The following is a 20395-nucleotide window of genomic DNA, read 5'->3' as shown; positions in this document are numbered from 1 at the left end:
TACTTATAATTGTTTTAAGTTAGGTTCTGTGATATACTTCAGGAAAAAGTTGGTGTAGGTAACAGGTAATGGTTAACTAGAGCTAAACAATGGAGTTAGGGCTACTTAGCCAGCAGAGCAAACAAATGCTCAAAATGAAGACATGAAAATAGCTAGTTTATGTCATAAAGAAAGAAAAAACTTTAAGTTTCATAAACTCTTTGGAGTTGGAGCAATGTTACTGTGAATTATTCTACCATCTCAGTTTGCCTCCTGATTTTTTTATGTCTTTGGCACTACTTTTTTTTTATTACTAAAATGTACAAAGCCAGTGTTGCACTAATGGTGCACAGCCTCCAGTCAATTATCACTTGTACATTGGATGTACTTTAATGGTGAAACATGGACATGTTTCACCATTTCATCCTAAGACACGGACAAGTGCTGGGAGAATATTGCCAGTGTAAAATATGTCACATATAAGAATCTTTTAAATGTACACAATATAGGGTTTCCAGCTCAAAGTCCTCTAAGTTTTATGAGGTTTAACATGTTGATGACCAATTTTCCTTTTGTTGCTTTAAGTTAATTCCACACCAGGACATAATGTTTATTTTTTGACTGCCCACTCAACCAGCAGGATTCCAGTCCCAATGTGACCCCGTATGCAGGCTTTAAAAAGTACTTCATTTCCAAATCCATATATTAATTTTCTTTACCTGAATTTTTCATGCAGGGTCTGGTGCCTAACTCCAGCAGTCATTGTGCAAATGGACAGGTTACATAGAGATGAATAAGACAGACAATCATTCATAGACTCACTCACACTTAGAGACAATTTAGAGTTACCAATGAACCTAACATGCATGTTTTTGGTCTGTGGGAGGATAAAACCCATGTGCGTGTGGGTAGAACATGTAAACTCCACACAGAAAGACTTCAGGCAGGAGGAGAACCTGTGACCTTCCTACTGTGAGGCGACAGCACTAACCACTGCACCACTGTGCTGCCCATATTTAAAAATGAGAAAATTTGGAAAATATAAAATATCCCATATGCACTGTACAGAAAGTGCATTTGTAGAGTGCAGGCAAATTATATATTATAGTCGCCTGCATCTTACAGCAAGAAATTTATATAGATTGATAGCAGTTGATTATAAATAATAATTTTACATAAATTCTTCAGTTTATTAAAATGAAATGGGGAAAAATGTTTTCATTTATTTATTTTTTTTAAATAATAAAACTGAAAAGTAGTGAGTGCATATGTATTCAAGCCCCAAAACTCAATTCTTTGTGTCATCACCTTCTGCAACCTCAAGTCTTCAGGTCTGTCTCCATGGTCTTGGTCCATCTAACCTGGACGTTTTGTCCATTCTTCAGCACCAAACTGCTGCAGCTCCTTCAGGTTGGATGGCTGCTGCTTGTGTCCAACAAGCAGCAGAATCAAAGCAGAGATTCTCAGATGGACTGAGGTCTGGACTTTGACCAGAGGTGGAAAGAAGGAAAATAAAATTCTCAAGTAAAAGTACAGTTACTCTGTTAAAATTTTACTCAAGTACCTACAAAGATTTTTGTTTAAAAATGGACTCAAGTAAAATTAAAAAGTAAATCATAAAAAAAGCGTACTTTGAATAAAAGTTAATTAGTTACTTTTTCGAGCAGGAGGGTGTGAACAAAGGACAAATTCTTAAATTAAATAAGTCTCTTAATTTAATACGTAATAACAAAATAAAACATGTCCACACATGATGTTTAACACACTTGAATTGTTATTTGAGTTCAGACCATCCCTCGGTGCTCAACAACAAAACATGTTGAACAAACCACAAAGCAACTGGTAGAAAAAAACTCTTCAATGACCTGCTCTGCTCTGGATTTTGATTTCAGTTCATTCTTGTATCTATAGAGAGGCAGTTCTTGTTCATAGAGACATGAGATGGCATAAACATGACCTTTAAAACAGTGGAAGAGATGAATATATGTTAGACTTCTATTAAAGAAGTAGTCCTGGTGTTGTGAGGTTCTGATGCTGGTCAGTGGATTATCAGAGAGCTTCATTACAAAGTGAGGTTAACAGTTTAGCTGCTATTATGAGCTAAAGTCTGAGTTTTCAGAATCACAGAGGAGGATTTATGTGAGCCTAGTTAGATCACCATGACAACAGAGAATGAACTCATCACCAGAGCAGGTGATGAGTTTAGTTTTAGCCTAAATGATCAGTAAAAAGCTCTGTTCAATCACTGTGAGACTCAATGAGAATGGCACAACATTTATATATCACTATAGTTATACCAGGTGCTGTACGATTTTAAACAGAAATAACAAAAACTTTCCAATCATTTTAAAAGTCAGTCAGTGCTCTCCATTTAGAGGCTGATAAAATGTTGTTTTAGATTTCAAATGTAGCCACAACACAATATTTATGTTTTCATTCTATCATTTAATCTGTAAATTGTAATTTATGGATTCTAATTTGTGGTACAATTATTCCACCTGACCAGATCAAGTTTTTTTAAATCAACTCACATAACTTTCAGCAAACATGAGAAATGTGCTTGAAAACTTGAATCCACTCACACTTTGCACCTCAAGAAGTTGCAGTTAAACTTCAGCAAAAATAAATGTGTACATTGTACAAAATATTATTATCAGAGCCACAATTAAAACTGATCAAACTGCCTCCTCAAAATGACTGAACTAACACTTTACCATTCAGACAGCTGCTGATTTGATGTGACTGGTAATGAAAATGTTCCAGAGATATTGTTTTCCAACATAATTTACAAAAACAAACAAACAAAAAAACAAAACAAAAGCAACAACAACATTAAACCCCTGCCATGGATTGAAGATTGCTGGTCTACTGAGATAGTCAAACTGTAATTATAGTTATCAGATTTTTTTTTTTATTCTCAATAAATTTTGTATTATTTTTCATCAGACTGTTGTTTTAATTAGACCAGGTCTACTTTTTAATTCCCTGACTTGTTTTCAGATGTAAGCTTGGGAGTTCATAAAGCTCTCTGTTTTTGATCATGTCATGTTACAGAGTTAGCATAATTATTAACTGGTTAGCCTAACAGCTACTACAGATTAACATTAGCAGTGTCAGGCACTGATGTTTGACAAATTTACACAAAGCCTCCTATTAAACTATGAAAAACCTGTTTTAACTTACAAAACAAACAAATCGGTTTTAAACTCGCCTCCACAGGCTGCAGGTCTGAGTCTCTCTGAGCTAACATAGCTAACAACAGAATGAAGCAGCTTCGCTTCTTTCACTCCTGAACATGGCCAGGAGTTCCAGGAGTTTATTTATATCATTATCTTTAGTTTGTCTTGAACAAAAGTCTTGGTGGAAGTTTATCTGCCGACAAGTTAACAGGTGACGTGCAGACAGGTGCACATCTGGTGAGTTTCACTCCAGGATGGTTGACGAAGCCGACCATATAATGGGCGGCGTTTGTACACAATCTCTATGGCTTTATTTAACAGGGACTGACTGGTAAGGAGCAGACCCAGTCATTGCAGGGGTTTTTTTCTCCTTCTGATTTCAACTCACATGTTTATGTTCTTTTTTTACTCAATAATGGATGGGATTTCAAATGTATCCTAGTACAATACTTGAAATAAAACATACTCAAGTAAAAGTGAAAGTATAGATTACTGACATACTTAATTACAGTAACATAAGTAAATGTTATTCACTACTTTCCACCTCTGGCTTTGACTGGGCCATTCCAGGACCTTTAACTGATTCTCCTTAAACGAGAGGAGTGTTTCTGCAGCAGAGGGTTTAGGGTCAGTGTCCTGCTAGAAGGTGGACCTCCGTCCCAGTCTCAAATCTCTGAAAGACTCCAACAAGGTCTTTTCAACCAGTTTCCAGTCCCTGCTGATGAAAAACATTCTCACACCATGATGCTGCCACCACCATGCTTCACTGTAGGGATGGTGTTCTCAGCATGATGAGAGGTGGTAGATCTGCCTCAGACATGGTGTAATTGGTGTTTGGTCTCATCTGACCACAGCAGCTTCTTCCACAGGTTTTGGGGAAAAAGAAAATTCCAAATTGTCAGTGTTTTTTTTATCATTGTTCTTTTCCTGCTGCTCTTCCATGAAGCCCAGCTTTGTGCAGCTTCAGGGTTCTAGGATATTTTCTTAAACCAGACCTTATTACTTAGAGGTGTTGAACTGCGGTTGGTTCTGGAGCTATCAGATCAGGTGCTTATTTACTGAGGTCATTTGACACTTCTGTCACTAACAGGTGGTCTCACCAGTGAATAATCAAAACAACATTTATACTGAATCCAATATATGAGCTTTAACCTGTTCATGTTCTGACTGTGGCTGGAAAGTAGGATGTAGGACTGGTACAAAATAGTAGAGCATTGGATATCACTTCAAATGTGCACACCAAGTTGGGTAAAATACCATGAGTCAATGTGTTTTTTCTATCATGGGACATCAGAATTTCCTTCATGCCAACAAACATCAGAACAATCTCAGCAGGACTGTGTCCTTTAAAATTATTTGTTACTTTTTTTTTCCTTTTTCCAAACTTACTCTCCCATGAGAAGCTTAAACCACATTAAAATGCTGTTGTGCTGTGATTTTGTGCACAAGATGGAACAAACATTGTGTAAACAAGTTTAAGGTAATAAAATCTAAAACAATGTAAAAATATTTTTAATACAGATTGACCTACATGGGTCATTGCACTTACATCACCAGCTGCTCTGGATTTTCTTCATTTCTTTTTTCATTTAAATGTTAAACAATTTTACTGACAATAATGTCCCCAGAAATCTGTAGAAAATAAACTATTACACAGGTTTATATTAGATACTTCACACAGGTTTAAAATTGTAGATTTCTACTGGAACATAAGGCCTGAAATAGCAGGACAGTCAGTGTAGTAGTCGCAGACGGTATCTAATCAGCATAGATGATGAAACCAGAGAAGGTGCTGTACTTGTTGTTGTTGCCTCCATGAGCTTTGCCTCCGTCTAATTTAATGTAGACCTCGTCTCCTGGCTCTAGATGCAGCACAGCGCTGTTGCTGGCATAGTCATAGTTCTGATCTGCATCCTGGGCGATGGCACTGGCACGCACCTGCAGGAATATGGAAACAAAATGACACACAGTCTGTGTTTGCATCATCACATTCCGTTTCCTTCAAAACTTAACTTAAATATAACCAGAGCAACCAAAATATTTTAGAGACTTGCAGCCTGTGTAGAAAGAAAAACACAGAGAGGAGCAGCCCCCAGACTCAGCTTCCACCATGGAAGACATGCTGATACTCCTTGGAGTATTCCTTCCAACACCAGACAATGTCACTGCTCCAGATCAGTGGCCTAGTGGTAGAGTGTCTGCCCAGAAACTGGGAAACTGGGAGATTGTGGGTTCAATCCTGGGTCATACCAAAGACTGTAAAAATGGGACCCATTTAACTCAGCATTAAGGGTTGGAATTGGGGGGTTAGATCACCAAATGATTCCTGAGCACAGCTCTGCTCCCTCAGGGGATGGGTGTTTGACAATCAGTGGATCTTTCTTTCTTTCTCACCTCAGCCACCTGATGGTTTGCCAGAATATTCTTGAAGCTGATCGAGACTATTTATCCAAGGCCTCACCAAAGTCCTCCCCCACCCAAGCCTTTGCTTCAGGAACAGCTAGGGCTGCAACTTGCATGGCCAGCTGATACCTCTCAGCTGCCTCTGGGGTCCTGCCAGCTAACAAGGCTTGATAGGACTCCGTCAGCTTGACAGCCTCCCTCACCTGGGGTGTCCACCACTGGGTTCGAGGATGTCTACCGCAAGAGGCACCAACAACCTTGTGGCCATAGCTCAGGGCAGCCAGTTCGACAATGAAAACATGTAACATGGCTAACTCAAATTCAAGTTTTCCTGCCTCCATTGGGATGTGGTTGAAGCTCTGTCAGAGGTGGGAGTTGAAGATTTCAGGCATTCCCAGCAAACCCTCACTAGATGTTTAGGTCTACTGGGTCTGTCTGGCATCTTTCCCCACAGTCTGATCCAACTCACTAGGTGGTAAACAGAAGACTTCTTGAGGGGATCCGGAGGTTTGTCCAGAGAGTCTGGATGTGTTTTGAAGCATTGGAGAAGGCATTCAACCATGTTCCCCGAGGTATCCAGTGGGGGGGGTGCTCCGGGAGTATGAGAATGATGTTCTCATTGGAAACATGTTTCCAATGAAAGAAAATTTGGAACAAAAAAAATAACAAAAAACACACAAACTTGGTCAATCTCATCCCTACTGTTCAGGTTGCTAGGTCATATTTCTGTCTTAGACAGACATACGCCCTCAAAAAAAGTCAGAATCAAAACTGCTTCAGTCCCTGGATTAACTGAACTAAAACAACTGCAGATTCCCTCTGTGCCACTTTCTTAGCTTTGACCTGTCTGCTCTGAATGGACAAATACAAACCATCATCACCCATTAGACCAGACTGTTTCACTTGGTCATCTCCAGTAACCACAGAGACAAGGGTGAATTTTTTTATCACAACTCCACCATTAAATGGACCAAGAGGAGAGTAGACAATTGGAGTTCATTCTGTTTGGCCAATTGTTTACATTATGCTATCACCACCTCACCTCCATCACATCCTCCTGTGAAATCCCTGACACTACTAACGTACATACTGTATACCATAATCTCCTGTCAGTTTTATGGCTGTGCAAACTCCCCAGAGCCCCCTGCCTTCCAGTTGCCTGTATAACCTGTCCAGTTCTGAAAAAGAAACTGTGAAGTGGTACATTAGGGATTCACTTGCAGCAGGTATCATTCGTCCTTCCACCTCTCTTGTTGGTGCAAGGTTTTTCTTTGTTGAAAACAAGTTTAAAACTCTCTGGTCCTGCATCAACTACTAAGGCCTCAATCAGATCACAGTTAAAAACAAATATCCCATACTTTTAATTGACTCTGTTTTTAAAAAACTACATTCTACCAAAATCCTTTTTAATCTTCTAAGACCTTGCATGGCAGGTGCATTTTTTTTCTTCTTCTTTTTTGTTTGTATATAGGTCTACAATTGGACAGAGCTCCTGAATCAAGTTCAGGTTTCTTAAGTAAAGGTTTAATTACAGCAAATTTAAAGCTCTGTGGCACAATAACCACTCATTAAAGACAGATTAACCAAAATCAAAATAAGGATATTAAGGAAAACATCTCTTTGAACAGTCAGACTGGGACGGGATCTAGCAGACATGTTGATAGTTTGGATGAAGCTAATATTTTTGACAATTCAGAGAGCTCAACAGGACAAAAACAGTTTAAACACAAATTAGGGTGTAGCCATTTCATTTGGTAAGGAATTAGAGACGATGGGAATTTTCTCTCTAACTGAAATAATTTTACTCATAAAGAATCTCATGAAGTCATCACTACTTAAATTTATCAGCATACATTGCTCAACAGAGATAGGACTTATTAGTCTAGCTACAGTTCTAAAAAGAAATCTAGATTTGTTATTGTTCTCCTCTATTAAAGATGTATAATATACAGATCTAGTTTTATGAAGGACTTTCTTGTATATTGCAGATTACCTCTCCAGGATAAATAAAATTTCCTCCACATTTGTGGAGCGTCATTTTCTTTCCAACATTCTAGTTGTCTGTTTGAAAGTACACAACTCTGAATTAAGCCAAGGAGCCAGCTTTCTCTGACTGATCACTTTCTTTTTCAGAGAAGCAGTTTTATCAAGAGATGTTTAAATCAAAGTTGTAATTATATCAACAAGATAATCTAAGTTGCTAATCTAAGTTACGGAAGAGCTTTTCATTTGATTACAGCGTTCTCTTAAAAACATCTGCTAATGAAATTTATTGTCAGTGGCTGTGTAGTCAGTCAATGTAAATTCAAAGGTTATTAAAAAATAGTCAGACAGAACAGGATTGCACAGATATATATCATTAGGTGCTTACTTTATATGCATTTGTCAGAACCAGATAAAGAGTATGATGAAAAGAATGTGTAGGTTTGTCGACATTTTGGGTAAAACCAAATGACTTTACAATATTATTAAGGGATATGTTTAAGCTATCATTTTCAATCATCTACATGAACACTGAAATCCCCTAGCACAAGATTGACTCTAACAAGATGGAAGTTATAACTGCACTGGTCACAAAAAAATCCATGCTACATACTGTCGAGTTTCTTTATTCCACTTCATCAACCACACAACACCATGAAAACTACATTACAAACACAACAATATACTTTCAAATTTAAAGTTCTGCGAGCCTATCTGTGGATGAGCTTCCTGTTTAGCAAAGCCTTGGACTATGTTGGAACCTTTCGTCAGACACCTTTCCTTTTCATATTCCACAAAAGAAAATATTTTTCACATGTTATGGTGCATTATCAACCCTTAACAGATTGTTTGATCTTTTGAGCTTCATATCTTCAGTAACTACATATGGAAAAAACATCTTAACAAACTTTTCATACAGGAACCAAAAGGCAATGTTCCTCTTCATGAAAACATGTATGAGGACTGGAGAAGATGGGAAGACTCACTGCAAGAAATCCTTTCTCTACATAATCCTTGCACCTATAGGTCCTGTGTCTCACAAGGCAAAACCATTGAATTGTGTATTTTTTTTCAGATGCCTCAGTGAAAACCATATCAAGTTGCTTATCTGAAAGTAACAGACAAAGAAAACCAGGTGACAGTAGGCTTTGTTCTAGGTACAGCCAAGGTGGCCCCTGTGCCAGAGATTGAACTACCAAGGCTTGAGCTCTTTGTCACCATCCTAGCTGTAGAGCTTTCACACCTTATAGTGAAAGAGTTGGATCTGAGGTTTGATCAAATTGTATTCCAACAGCAAGGTTGTGCTGGGATCCAAATGCAATCAAAATCAAAGATATTACGTGAATGTAAACAATTGCATTTAGAGAATTGGCCAGTCTACACAACCGGAACAATGGAAGTATAGTCAGACAGAACACAATCCTGCCGACCATGGCTCTCAATTTGTTCCAGCAAGTCGCTTTAAAGCACAACATGATTGTTAGGCCCAGCTAAGCAAGAGATTTGTCCTACTGTGGTACCACTTACCACCTTGGTGACACAGAAACAACTGAGATCAACATAATTTGAGCGTTTCTCTCGATAGAGCTGTCTTTCCAAAGCAATAGCATAGCTTCTTCATATTGTACAGAGGTTTGATAAGTTTTAAAGGGACGCTATTTGTATTGACTGGCATATCCACAAAAAAGGCCTGAGCAAAGACGATATTACAAGGCCATAGTTGTAAACAGTAGAGCGCAACAGGAGGTGTACTTTAAAGAGATTTAGTGCATTCAAAATAAAAGAAATTGTCTCCCAACAGTCCACTCTCTAAAGTGAAACTGTTCATTGACAAAAGCAGTTTACTACTAGTAAAGGGACACCTTACTCAAGGAAATCAGCAAATATGATGTTTTCCAGAAATGATGAGAGGATGATCTTCATCAGTTTGCAGTCTTGCTGGTTTGTCATCACCACAAGGGAGTCGAGCAACAAGGAAGATGCTTAACAGAAGGTGCTATCCAAATAAGAGGCTTATAGATAGTGGAAAGTAAGAGTTGTACAAGCAGCATCTTCCACAAATTTGTCAAATCTAAAATACTGCAACAAAAACTGGAGCAGTAACAAATAACAAACTTGCCTGTCGAATGTATCTAAACAGATCCAAATTTCTTCCATGTCGGACAGATGTTTTTAGTCCTTGGGAGGTCATGGCACATTGAACCAAAGGTGTTCAGACTAAGGGCAAGAGACGGGCAGCCTTTTTCACCTGTATGTCCACCAGGGCTGTACACATAGATGTCATTGAGACTGTGAGTTCCTGAAGTTTAAGCAATGCCCCACACTACTTTTTTGCTATTAGGAGCCCTGCTAAGCAATTAGGATCAGACTGCAGAACCAGCTTTAATAAAGCAGCCAAAAAACAATGATTGCGAAAGAAGCAAGCATGGAAAATTATCTATTCAGATAGAGATGCTCCTAGGTATTTAACTCACCAAATTTGTCTCACATGGGGATGCGTTCTTGACTCAGTGTTTATGTACAAAAATTGTTTACTTGACCAATGAAATCTTAATCAATCTACTGGTTGAGTTTTCTGCCTTTGCTAACTTGAGACCCTTAGTACACATTCTTTCTGACCCCGACACACCATTCAGATTAGCACCTGTTACTGGACTCATTGGCACAGGGAATATCTCAGCACCCTCCAAAGTCACCACAAATGGAAGACACAAGACATCAAATCTCAGAGAGGGAGATGTTGTTCTCATGGAGGAAAATCAAACAAAAAGAAATGAGTGGCCAATGGGAGTCATTGTGAAGACGCTTCCAAGCAGTGTTGTGCAAAAAGTTAATCAAGGTGATGCACAACAACATGTTAAAGACCCTTTGCCACACCTAATTTTGAGGTTACTCCTGTCATTAGGAGAGACAAGCTAATAATTATGTGGCTTATTGATCAATGAAAAAGCAGAGAGTGTTTTGGAACAATATCAGTTTTAGGTATGTTTTAGTGCCATCTAGTGGTTGATTTTGGCAATGCAATTTTCTTGATAATTGTACCTTTTTGTTTCATAGGAGAACATAAAACAGAAGGTGCCCATGTTTTAGCAGTGGCAAGGCAGTGTAAACACCAACCAGACGATCTTAAGCGGTTTCAGTGGCACTATCAGTAAATTTCATGTTATTTGTCACCATCTTTGTTAGTTTAGGAGTCTTTTGAGAAATTTTAGTTTTAGTTTAAATATTTGATGTTTACTATGCTATGGTTTGGTTTGTTTGCTACTGGCTTTTTTTAAATCAGAGTGATCTGAATACTTGCTAAATATAAAGTAAAGTTGCTAAGTTGGCAACATTGCACACATCGCTGCAGCACACAGTAGTGGTGTGGAGGGAAGTAGTTGCAATTTCAGTTGAAACATTCAAAAAAGAAAAATCATAGAAATCGTTAGCTACAAGTTCTGTTATCAACAAATTATCATGGACAATATATCGATTATGACAACCATTTGCACCAGCCCTAAAGTGAAGTGAAGTGAAGTGAAATTTCTTTATATAGCACTGTTCAGCAACAAAGCAATCCAAAGTGCTTAAAAAACAATAAGTGGGCTGAGCATACAATATTTCATTTAAACAAACTTATTTTGTTTTTCCAACTGAAGATGCTTAAAAGCATGAGGATGTGATCTTCAGTAGTGTGCCTCTCTGCTGGTGTAATCTCAGGGATGTTTGCAGCAATGGTACAGTTACCAGCTGACAGACAAGAGAGGATGTGCTTGGTGGAGCAGAGCTGCAGCACTGCTTTGCCTCACAGATTAGATGTGATGTTGAAAACCTGATCAGCACAAAGACACACAGAGGAAAGGCCATTGTCATAGAGGAAACACAATAAATCAAACAGATTCTCTATGCCCCTGTTCTGTTTTCCTTCAGTTAGACAACTCTTTGCAGCAGGGCAGCTGGACTGGAACTTGTTTGAAATGCTGTTGTAAATTTCTGCATTTATTTCTTAAACACATGATAATTATTAATTCAAGCAGCAAACATACGACATTAAAATAAGTTTAGCTGATCATATTTAAAAAAACATTGCTATTTGGTTTGCAGCTCAAGCAAAACACTTAAAAAAGAGGTTACATATATTATTACTGAACAGAGCTTTCCAATCTTACGTTTACCATATGTGTATGATTTTTGTATAGATGCATCGATTCTGGTTTTGTGAGCCAATACCAGTTTCCAATTCTTGTACGGCTCTGACCTGCCAACAGCAATTTTTATTGCTAGACCCCTTATTACTACAAAGAAAGTATGCCATAAAAGCTCCTTAGATGCCCTGTTAACTCATCAAGCTAAGAATGGTATCTCTTTTGCCAAGCAGAAGCTGTATGAACACAGTAATAAGCCAGTAAGTTCTTAGTTCACCTGACTAAAGTTAAGATGCATCTTTAAATGATCCCTTCAAATCTGGATAACGGTACCCATCACTTTGATAGTAAAAGTATCAATAACAGATTTAGGCAGTTCTGTATGCAATTCTATGAAGAAGATCTGTCATGAAAAGTGTCGGAGAATATGTTATCCTTTCTGAGGAATATACCTCTTCCTACTATTTCTGATGCTCAAAAATGTGAGTTGGATGCTCCCATCACCAGAGAGGAGGTTCTTTTTGGGCTTAAAAGTCTACAGTCAGGTTGGCCACTTCAACCAGGGTTATTCGATTAATATAGGAGTGCTCTGCTGCACTTAATTTTGGTCCTTCGAGCTAGCTTGAAGCAACATCAGAACAACATGGGTGTGGCTGTGACAGATCCAAGAAGGCACAAGGACAGCCATCGCCAAATGAGTCGTCCTTCTCACCAAGAGGACAATGTAGTTGGTCACCATATTCCCAGGACTCATTCTGCAACATTTTCTTCCAATGCAGAGAACAAGCACAGAGGCATCTTCAGTGCTGTATCAGCTCTGGCTCATAAGCTGGAAGACACTATCTTCTCCACTGAGTTCTGTCCTTCACAAGCCCTCTCCTTTTGTCCATACTGCAATATTGAAGGAAAACATTAATCAGCACCAACTTAACTGTCTTTGTCAACAATTTGAAGAGGATTTACAGGTTGATTTAGAAGATTAGTAGCTGTAGGATAAGGTGAGAGAGCAGCACAGCAAGTTTAAGAGGAGATAATCCAAACAAAGGAGGCTTTAACTAAGTGTCTGGACAGGAGCTGACACCTGAAGGAAGCAGAGTCTGACCTAAAGCTGACTAGATTGATTACATCCATGCTTACAACTGACACAAATGCAGTTTCTCCCGAACCTCTATCATTACTAGTGAGTGTCCTTTAGCCATCAGATCAATTGCCAGTATCCTCATTGGCTGAATACATCACCTCTGCTACACAACCGCTCATTCAGGGAAAGCCTGTGCACATTGGCAGTGTTTGATACTGGTCATGAGAGTGATTTTGCCCCAACAAAAATGGCATTAGACAATTTGCTGAATTACCACACCCATCTGGGTAAGCAATAGAAAATTCAAGTTCTGCTTAGCCAACTGAGATTTCCCAGTGCCCTCCAACTAGCAAAGGCTTGCATGCTTCACCAACATTCATACATCACTGCACTGCAGGCATTACAAGAAATATGGCCAAGCCAGACAGCTTGTCCAGTCAGAGCTAGGTGCAATTCTCAATACAGTGCCACTGAAAACAGGTATGAATCATGCCTTTGAATCATGCCTTTGACTCATACTGATCGGCTGCTCAGCTAAACACCAGCCCCTTACGAGACAGCTTTGTAGAGTACTGACTATTTAGCTAACTAGCTACAAGTCAAGTCACAGGCAAAACGCATTTCCAGCTGCACGCTGCTGCCCTGTTCCAAACTGAATCACAAAAGCTAACTAAGAAGGATAGAGGACCTTTTTAATTTTAAAAATGGCCAGTGCCAGTTTTTCTCACTGTAGTAAATGAAACTGCACAAGCTGAGCCAGCGCACACTAAGCGCACCCCCAAGGCAAAGCCATATTTACCCCATTCAGACAATAGAGAACATTTTCTGAACCCCTGTGACAACTTCAAGAACAACTATCAGATTGTCAGATGATTGATGGAGGGAAACCAATGCCTGAGATGTGGTCACAATCACACAACAGAACTGTAACCATTAACGTCTATGCAAAATCTATACAGACCTGAACGTCACTGTTCTCCATGATGCAGTAATAACACCTCCAGTACAGTTCTGATGATAAACTCCTCCCCCACAAAGGTTTATCTTGACTGCTCAAATCGCTCCCAGTACGTTATGCAGAAGGTAGTGAAGCTTTTCATCCACAATGGAGAGCCATCAATGGAGGCTCATTCAACCCTAGATGATGGATCAGAGCAACCATTCGTTCTATCACCCATCATACAACACCTCAAGACTTCAGGGATGCATGAGACTCTCCTGCTGCATCTCCTGCATCTCCTTTGAGGTGTCATCCCTCAAACCTGCTGAGAGATATCAGATTTCCAATGATTTCTCAGCCAACTACACCTAGCAAAGCATAACTATACTGTAGGTTCCATGTAGAAGACTTACAAAGCACCTGAGAGGTCTACCACTTCAGCCAGCTGAATGAGTGTAACTGCTACTCCTCATTGGATCTGACATGTCCCACCTAATTATGCCACATCAGCCCATTTATCAATAACCTGCTGGAGGACCAGTGTGCACCAGAATTGGCTGGTCTCTTCAAGGTGTAATGACTCTTATGCAGATTGCATGGAGGTAACAGCAGTGCCTGCACATCACCACAGCTTCATCTGATGCGGAGCTCCTTCAAAATGTGCAGCATCTATTGCAGATCGATACCTTGCCATACTGTGGAAAGGCAGCAACAAGATCAAAACTAGACCAGCAGGCTATCACATTACTGCAAACAGGTATGTGGAGAGTTGACACAGATGGTGTTCAAAGTTATGCATCTCCACTCCTCTGGCGTTCTTTAACTATAACCCTTCAAGCACCAAAGGAAGCTGTGTAGCCCAGCCTTTCCAGCACAGAGCGCAGGTTGGATTGTAATTCCACCAAGCCTGAGACCCGTTGCTCTGAAATCTGCAACCTAGACATAGAAGGGTATGTGGCCAATATCTCACCTGAAGAAGCCCACAAAATTGCAAAGGTTTGGTATGTCCCACAGCACATGGTGCACCACAATGGAAAGGACAGGATTGTCTTTAATTGCTCCTTCCACTATCAAGGCCAGTCCCTTAATCACAGCTGATGTCAGACCCAACACTTGGCCCATCTTTGATAAGTGTTAGTCTGAGATTTTGTCAAAACACCACTGAAGTTAGTGGTGACATTCAAAGCATGTTTCACCAAGTGGGCCTACTGCCAAGTGATCAGCCAGTTCTTTGTTTCATTTGGAGAAACATGCGGAGAGAAGAATATTGGCTATTTAGGGAAAAAAAGAGCGAAAGCAGAATATGCATCATAATTTTAAATGCAGTGTATGTTACTTTAACATTAGCGATTTATGTGAATTTCTCTGTTGTTTATTAGGTAATTTGTTAAGTGAAGGCTGTTATATATCTCCACACACATATTTTAACACACATACATGCACTCACTTATAAACATGTGCAACTCTCACTGTAATGGATGGATAATAGGTTGCTGGAACTGAAAGAAATAAATGTTGGCCTTCAGAAGACCTCCTGTCTCCGATTCTCTGACCAGAATCTCCACTTCAACCAGTGTTATCCAGTTCATGTGCGAGCGCTCTGCTACAAATAATGAAATTATTGGCATTTTCTTACTACATGATTTTACCATTTTTCAAATGTTGAAATGTACCAAAATCACATGGCAAACCATGTGTTTCTGTAATTGTTGAAATGACAAAACTATAATATAGCTGTGAAAAAAATGGTTGCATCATAAAACATGAAATTAAAAAAATATATAAATAAAAATGTAAAAAAAAAAAACTTGAGAAAAAAAAATTCAGTATGGGCTGCACAGAGCAGGTCTTCATGGAACAGTGGCCATGAAACAGACACCGGAGATTACTTGTGCATGCATCACAAATTATTTTCTCCCATTTACTTTCAATAATAGTGAGTGTTTTTGAAGAGTTATTATTTAAATAAAATAAAAAAAATCTTATTAAGTTTGAAGTCGTAAGGCAATAAAACAAGACTTACAACCAAGGGGGATGAGCACTTTTGGAACCATAAACACGATGCATGCTGAAGAGTTTGCTTAATGAGCCGGGGGTGTGCTGTCTGCTCTGACAGGAGATTTGGAGAGTGGAAGGAAAAACTAAAGGGAATTCTGGACAATAAAAATGTACACTTGATGGTCCAAATATCGTGATTTAAAACATCTTATGTGGAACAAAGTGATACTTTCAGAATTCAACATACCACCCACGTTATATTTGTTTTAACTGTACAGCGAATCAATCAATCTATCTATCTATCTATCTATCTATCTATCTATCTATCTATCTATCTATCTATCTATCTATCTATCTATCTATCTATTCACATCAGTTTTGACTTTTTATTCCAGAAATCCACCAGGTGTGTTGTGTTTAATCACATTTCACTAATAGTGTTAAAACCATGTGATGTAATAACTTCTTCTGTGGTATGGTTACATTAAATTAACAAAGTCTTTAGTTTTAAATGACAGTTGGATGTAGCTGTTTGTGCAAATGAAAACTGTTCGTTAACAACAGCTAACTAAGATGTTTGTTAAACAGCAAACTCTCAAATAAATCAAACCCAAATAAATCAGATGTATATTTCACAAGCAAATCAATGTAAAGTCTTCATATTTCAATTTACACATATATGTGCTGTGGAGCTTCTGATTTTATTGTATTATTTAAATATAGTTTCCTTGTTTTATGTTTACTAAATTAAAGTTTGAGTATTCCGGGCACACAAATCATTAATTGTCTATGACTCAAGTAAAAACCTGAATCCTGCCCCCTGTCCTTTCAGTGGAACAACTTTCACCGCATCACAGATTGTTAAACACATTCAGCCCACTTGTGTCCTTATCACAGAACCAGAACTGAACCCAAACCTGCCCTGCTGGTCCCCAGACCAGACTTATCAAACAGAAGGTAATTGAAATAATAATAATTAACAAATAAATAAACAAACATGGAGAACGTGCTCGTTTAAGCTTGTGCTTGTGATACCTGGTTGTTCTTGCACAGGTCGGCCCACATGCTGGTTCCGTCTCCTCCGCGCATCAGAACGTGGTAGGTGAAGAAATAAATCCCAGGGATGGAGCACGTGAACTTCCCGGTGGTGGGGTCATAGTGGTTCCCCAGGTTGGTCACCACGTCATCGAACTTCAGCACTTCGTAGCCCTCGTGCTGCTTCTTCAGCCCCGCGTAAAAGGCGATCTTGGGCACGGTGCTGTAAGTGGCGGCGCTGATGGCGCCCGCGGCCGCGCTGGGTCCTGGAGGTCCGGGTAAACCGGGTCTACCCGGTTCACCTTTCTCCCCAGGTGGGCCAGTTGGACCGGGCGGTCCCGGCTCACCTGGAGCCCCTCTCGGACCCATCTTTCCCGGCCGACCCGTTTCTCCTTTCGGTCCTTGAATAAAAGTGGGCAAAGACTGCGCGAGGGTGCCGTCTGGGACCGGGTCCGCAGTGGCGGTGCTGCTCGGAGACCTGGTGCCGTACGGGTCGCACATCATCCTACAAGTTCCGAGCATCTCGTAGTGCGCGGCTGACCCCCCAGAGCTGACCAGAACTGGGATGAGAACGACCAGAAGCAGAACCATAACGACCCCCAGGACCCCCGCCGCCACCAGCCGCTTCCTGCCGACCAGCCGCGGGAGCGCAGGACGGTCCTGCTGCCTGCTTTTAGGGGAAATCTTGATGGTTGGAGGATCAGCTTCCAAGAAAGAAAAAAAAAAAAACAGGGTTCGAGCTGCACTTTGGACTCCGGGTGATTAACTTATTTAAAGAGAGAGGCCCCCTCTCCTCCTCTGGCGTCCTGGTCCTGATCCTAATCCTTTTCAGACTGCAGCTCAGTCAGACCACAAACGCGGACTTCAGGGTCTCAGATCCAGGAGGAAAGTCTGACACCGTCCTCACAGAGTTCGGCTGCTGTTCTGTAAAGATGGATCAGAGCCAGCAGAGTCCTCCCGGGGAGGCGCGCACAGTTAGAGGCGCGTGAACAGAGCAGTCATCAGAGAGACAGGACAGAGAGAGAGAGGACAGAAAGAGAGAGAGAGAGACAGAGAGGAGAGAGGACAGAAAGAGAGAGAGAGAGAGACAGAGAGGAGAGAGGACAGAAAGAGAGAGAGAGGAGAGAGGACAAAAAGAGAGAGAGAGACAGAGACAGAGAGAGAGGACAGAGACAGACAGGACAGAAAAAGAGAATCAAGCTGGGACAAGTCATCCAATAACAGGGCAGCTCATACAAGAAAAAAAAAAAAAACTTATCAACCCCAATAATAATAACAATTATTATTATTGTTGTTGTTGATGATGATGATGATGGACACTTTATTGTTTTCTTGCAGGACATTACAGAGAATTTATACTGTTTTTATTATTTTTATAAACAGTTTATTTATCTTAATAAATTCATCACTATATTGACTATGACATGTCAGTTCCTAAATCCATTCCAAAAGGCTCACAGGAGGTCGGGTGATGTCTGAAATGTTAAAACTACTGAAATCAAACTGACCTGGTCTTTTTAAGTCGCCAGGAGTCCTCCAAATGTCCACAGTGTGGACATCTGAAGGTAACAGAAGATGGTTGTATTGGCATTCCACTCAATTCTCGGTGGGACAAATGATGAATGGCCTCGTAAGAACCGAAACAGATCCGAGACACTTTTATCATTTTTATGTCAAAACCACAAGTGCTTTCTAAAAAATGCTGCACAGTGCATTACAGCACTGAAACAAGCACAGCTAAAAGAGAAAATAAATGCATTTACAGTCATTTCTAGAAGTTGTTTGTTTTAATAACTTCTCCGCTAACAGAAAGCTCAAACAAAGAACAGTGGAAGATGCTCTTCAATAATAATAATATAAAAATCAGTGATTATTTGGAACTCCTTTGAAAAATCATGAAATAAATTTTGTAAAATAGGATATGTCTTTACATTTCACAGTGTTGGTTAATGAATCAGGTGTGTTCACCTGCTCATTGTGTATTTGGGTCTTTTTTGTCTTCTACATTAAGATCAGCACAATTTTATTCTCACCCAATTTTTCTATGGTTCGCTTCTGTTCAGGGTCACAGGAAACTGGTGCCTATCTCCAGCAGTCATTGGGTGAGCGGCGGGGGACCTTCCTTCATAAAACACTGACTCTGGGGCGTCTTCTTGCCATAGCAGTGGGATTTATTTATAAACCAAGGTGGCACTGGGGATTCAAGTATGCCCACTGCTCAGGCCACATTGATTGGCTGATGAGCTAACAATGGGTTGTCTGAGGAAACTCACTTCTAAAGAGAATTTCGAACTCCAATCTTCAGAATTTCAAAGTGATTAATGCCAATGCTATATGACTTCATTGCCAATGGTAAAATAACACCAGACTGTCTCTATGTTATGAATTTTCTATCAAAAAACCATCATGTCTGGCAAATTAAAAGAAACAAAATGGCCAGCACAACAAATCTGCCTGAGTTAATATACCAGTCAGAACAAAACAATTCAAGTTTTGTCATTAATTAAATGATCAAATTAACTGATCAACTGTACCTCAAGTATTAAAAATAACACTTTCATGCTTCCTCCTTCTACCCAGTACTTGCCTGCATTAACACAGTTCTCTCCAGGTTCCCCTCACAGTAAGACATTACTTATTCCTTCTGGACAACCTACCTCTGATCTGCTCTTCTGGTTCTGTCCTCATTTCTCAGCACCAAAACGAGACCTCCTGTCCTCATCTTGTTTGTCCTCTTCCCTCCTTCATGACCTGTACCTACCTGCTGTTGCTCCTTCGGTGGACAATTTCCTCCTCCTTGCTTGAGTTCATCCGGTCCCTGCCAGCTTTGTTCTGGAAACCTGCAAGACAAGAGTGCAAATCAAATCAGGTTTCTTTAGATGTCACATTTAACAACAACATTGGTCAAAGTGCTGCACATAAAATAAAAAAATAAGAACTAAGCACAAGAGACCATAAAAACAAACTACGGAAAAAAAATTGGTAAAACACAAAATAAATTATAAAATATTAAAATAATGGAAACATCTCAACTTTCATTTGTATTAAAAGCCAATAACGACAAATGTGTTTTAAGAGAAGACCTAAAACACCAAGACTTGAAGCCTATGTGATACGAAAGGGCAGCTGGTTCCACAGTTTAAGAGCTACAACTGAAACATTCAAAACCTGTGTGGACCAGCCTGGACCTCAGGACAACTACAGACCAATCACCTCTGTGGACCCGCCTTGAACTCGGAAGATAACAAGACAACAAGACATTTGTTTCCCTCAAACCTCCTGATCTACAAACACCTCACAGCTGAACATAAATTGGGCTTTTTGACAAACACGTGAACAAAAATACCCTCTTCACTGACAAAGTGAAAACTGATTTCTACAATGTAATGTCAAATAAGGAATTACATAAATAATTACCATTTTAAAGTGACGGTCCTAATTCAACAGAGGTCCAGCCACTTGGTGCAAGTAGTCTTACAATTACAAAAATGAAAATCCCCTGAGGGATTGGATGTCTCTCAAGTGATTGTTGTACAAGAACTCCTGTGTCTGGAAGGTTTATTCACTGGTTAATCTGTATTCCTGGCTACCATTACACCACAAGGATAAAATAACACTTGATGCAACTCAGAGAAAACATTACTAAAAAGTACAAGTCAGAGGATGTTTT

General features: G+C 39.7%; 1 protein-coding gene across 1 annotated transcript; it reads right to left on the bottom strand.

Annotated features, from left to right (window-relative positions):
• Positions 1-2970: 2970 nt before the first annotated feature.
• c1ql3a (complement component 1, q subcomponent-like 3a) lies at positions 2971-17715 on the bottom strand. Its single transcript, XM_017414075.3, has 2 exons — positions 16726-17715; positions 2971-5096 (listed from the first exon to the last, which is right to left on the bottom strand). Exons 1-2 carry the CDS (start codon positions 17314-17316, stop codon positions 4917-4919), a joined length of 771 nt encoding a protein of 256 aa, XP_017269564.1. The 5' UTR covers positions 17317-17715; the 3' UTR covers positions 2971-4916.
• Positions 17716-20395: the final 2680 nt, after the last annotated feature.

The sequence above is a fragment of the Kryptolebias marmoratus genome, linkage group LG21 (genome assembly GCF_001649575.2).
Source record: "Kryptolebias marmoratus isolate JLee-2015 linkage group LG21, ASM164957v2, whole genome shotgun sequence".
NCBI classification, from domain to species: domain Eukaryota; kingdom Metazoa; phylum Chordata; class Actinopteri; order Cyprinodontiformes; family Rivulidae; genus Kryptolebias; species Kryptolebias marmoratus.
Note: the sequence above shows the minus strand (reverse complement) of the source record. Positions and strands in the feature narration are given on the sequence as shown.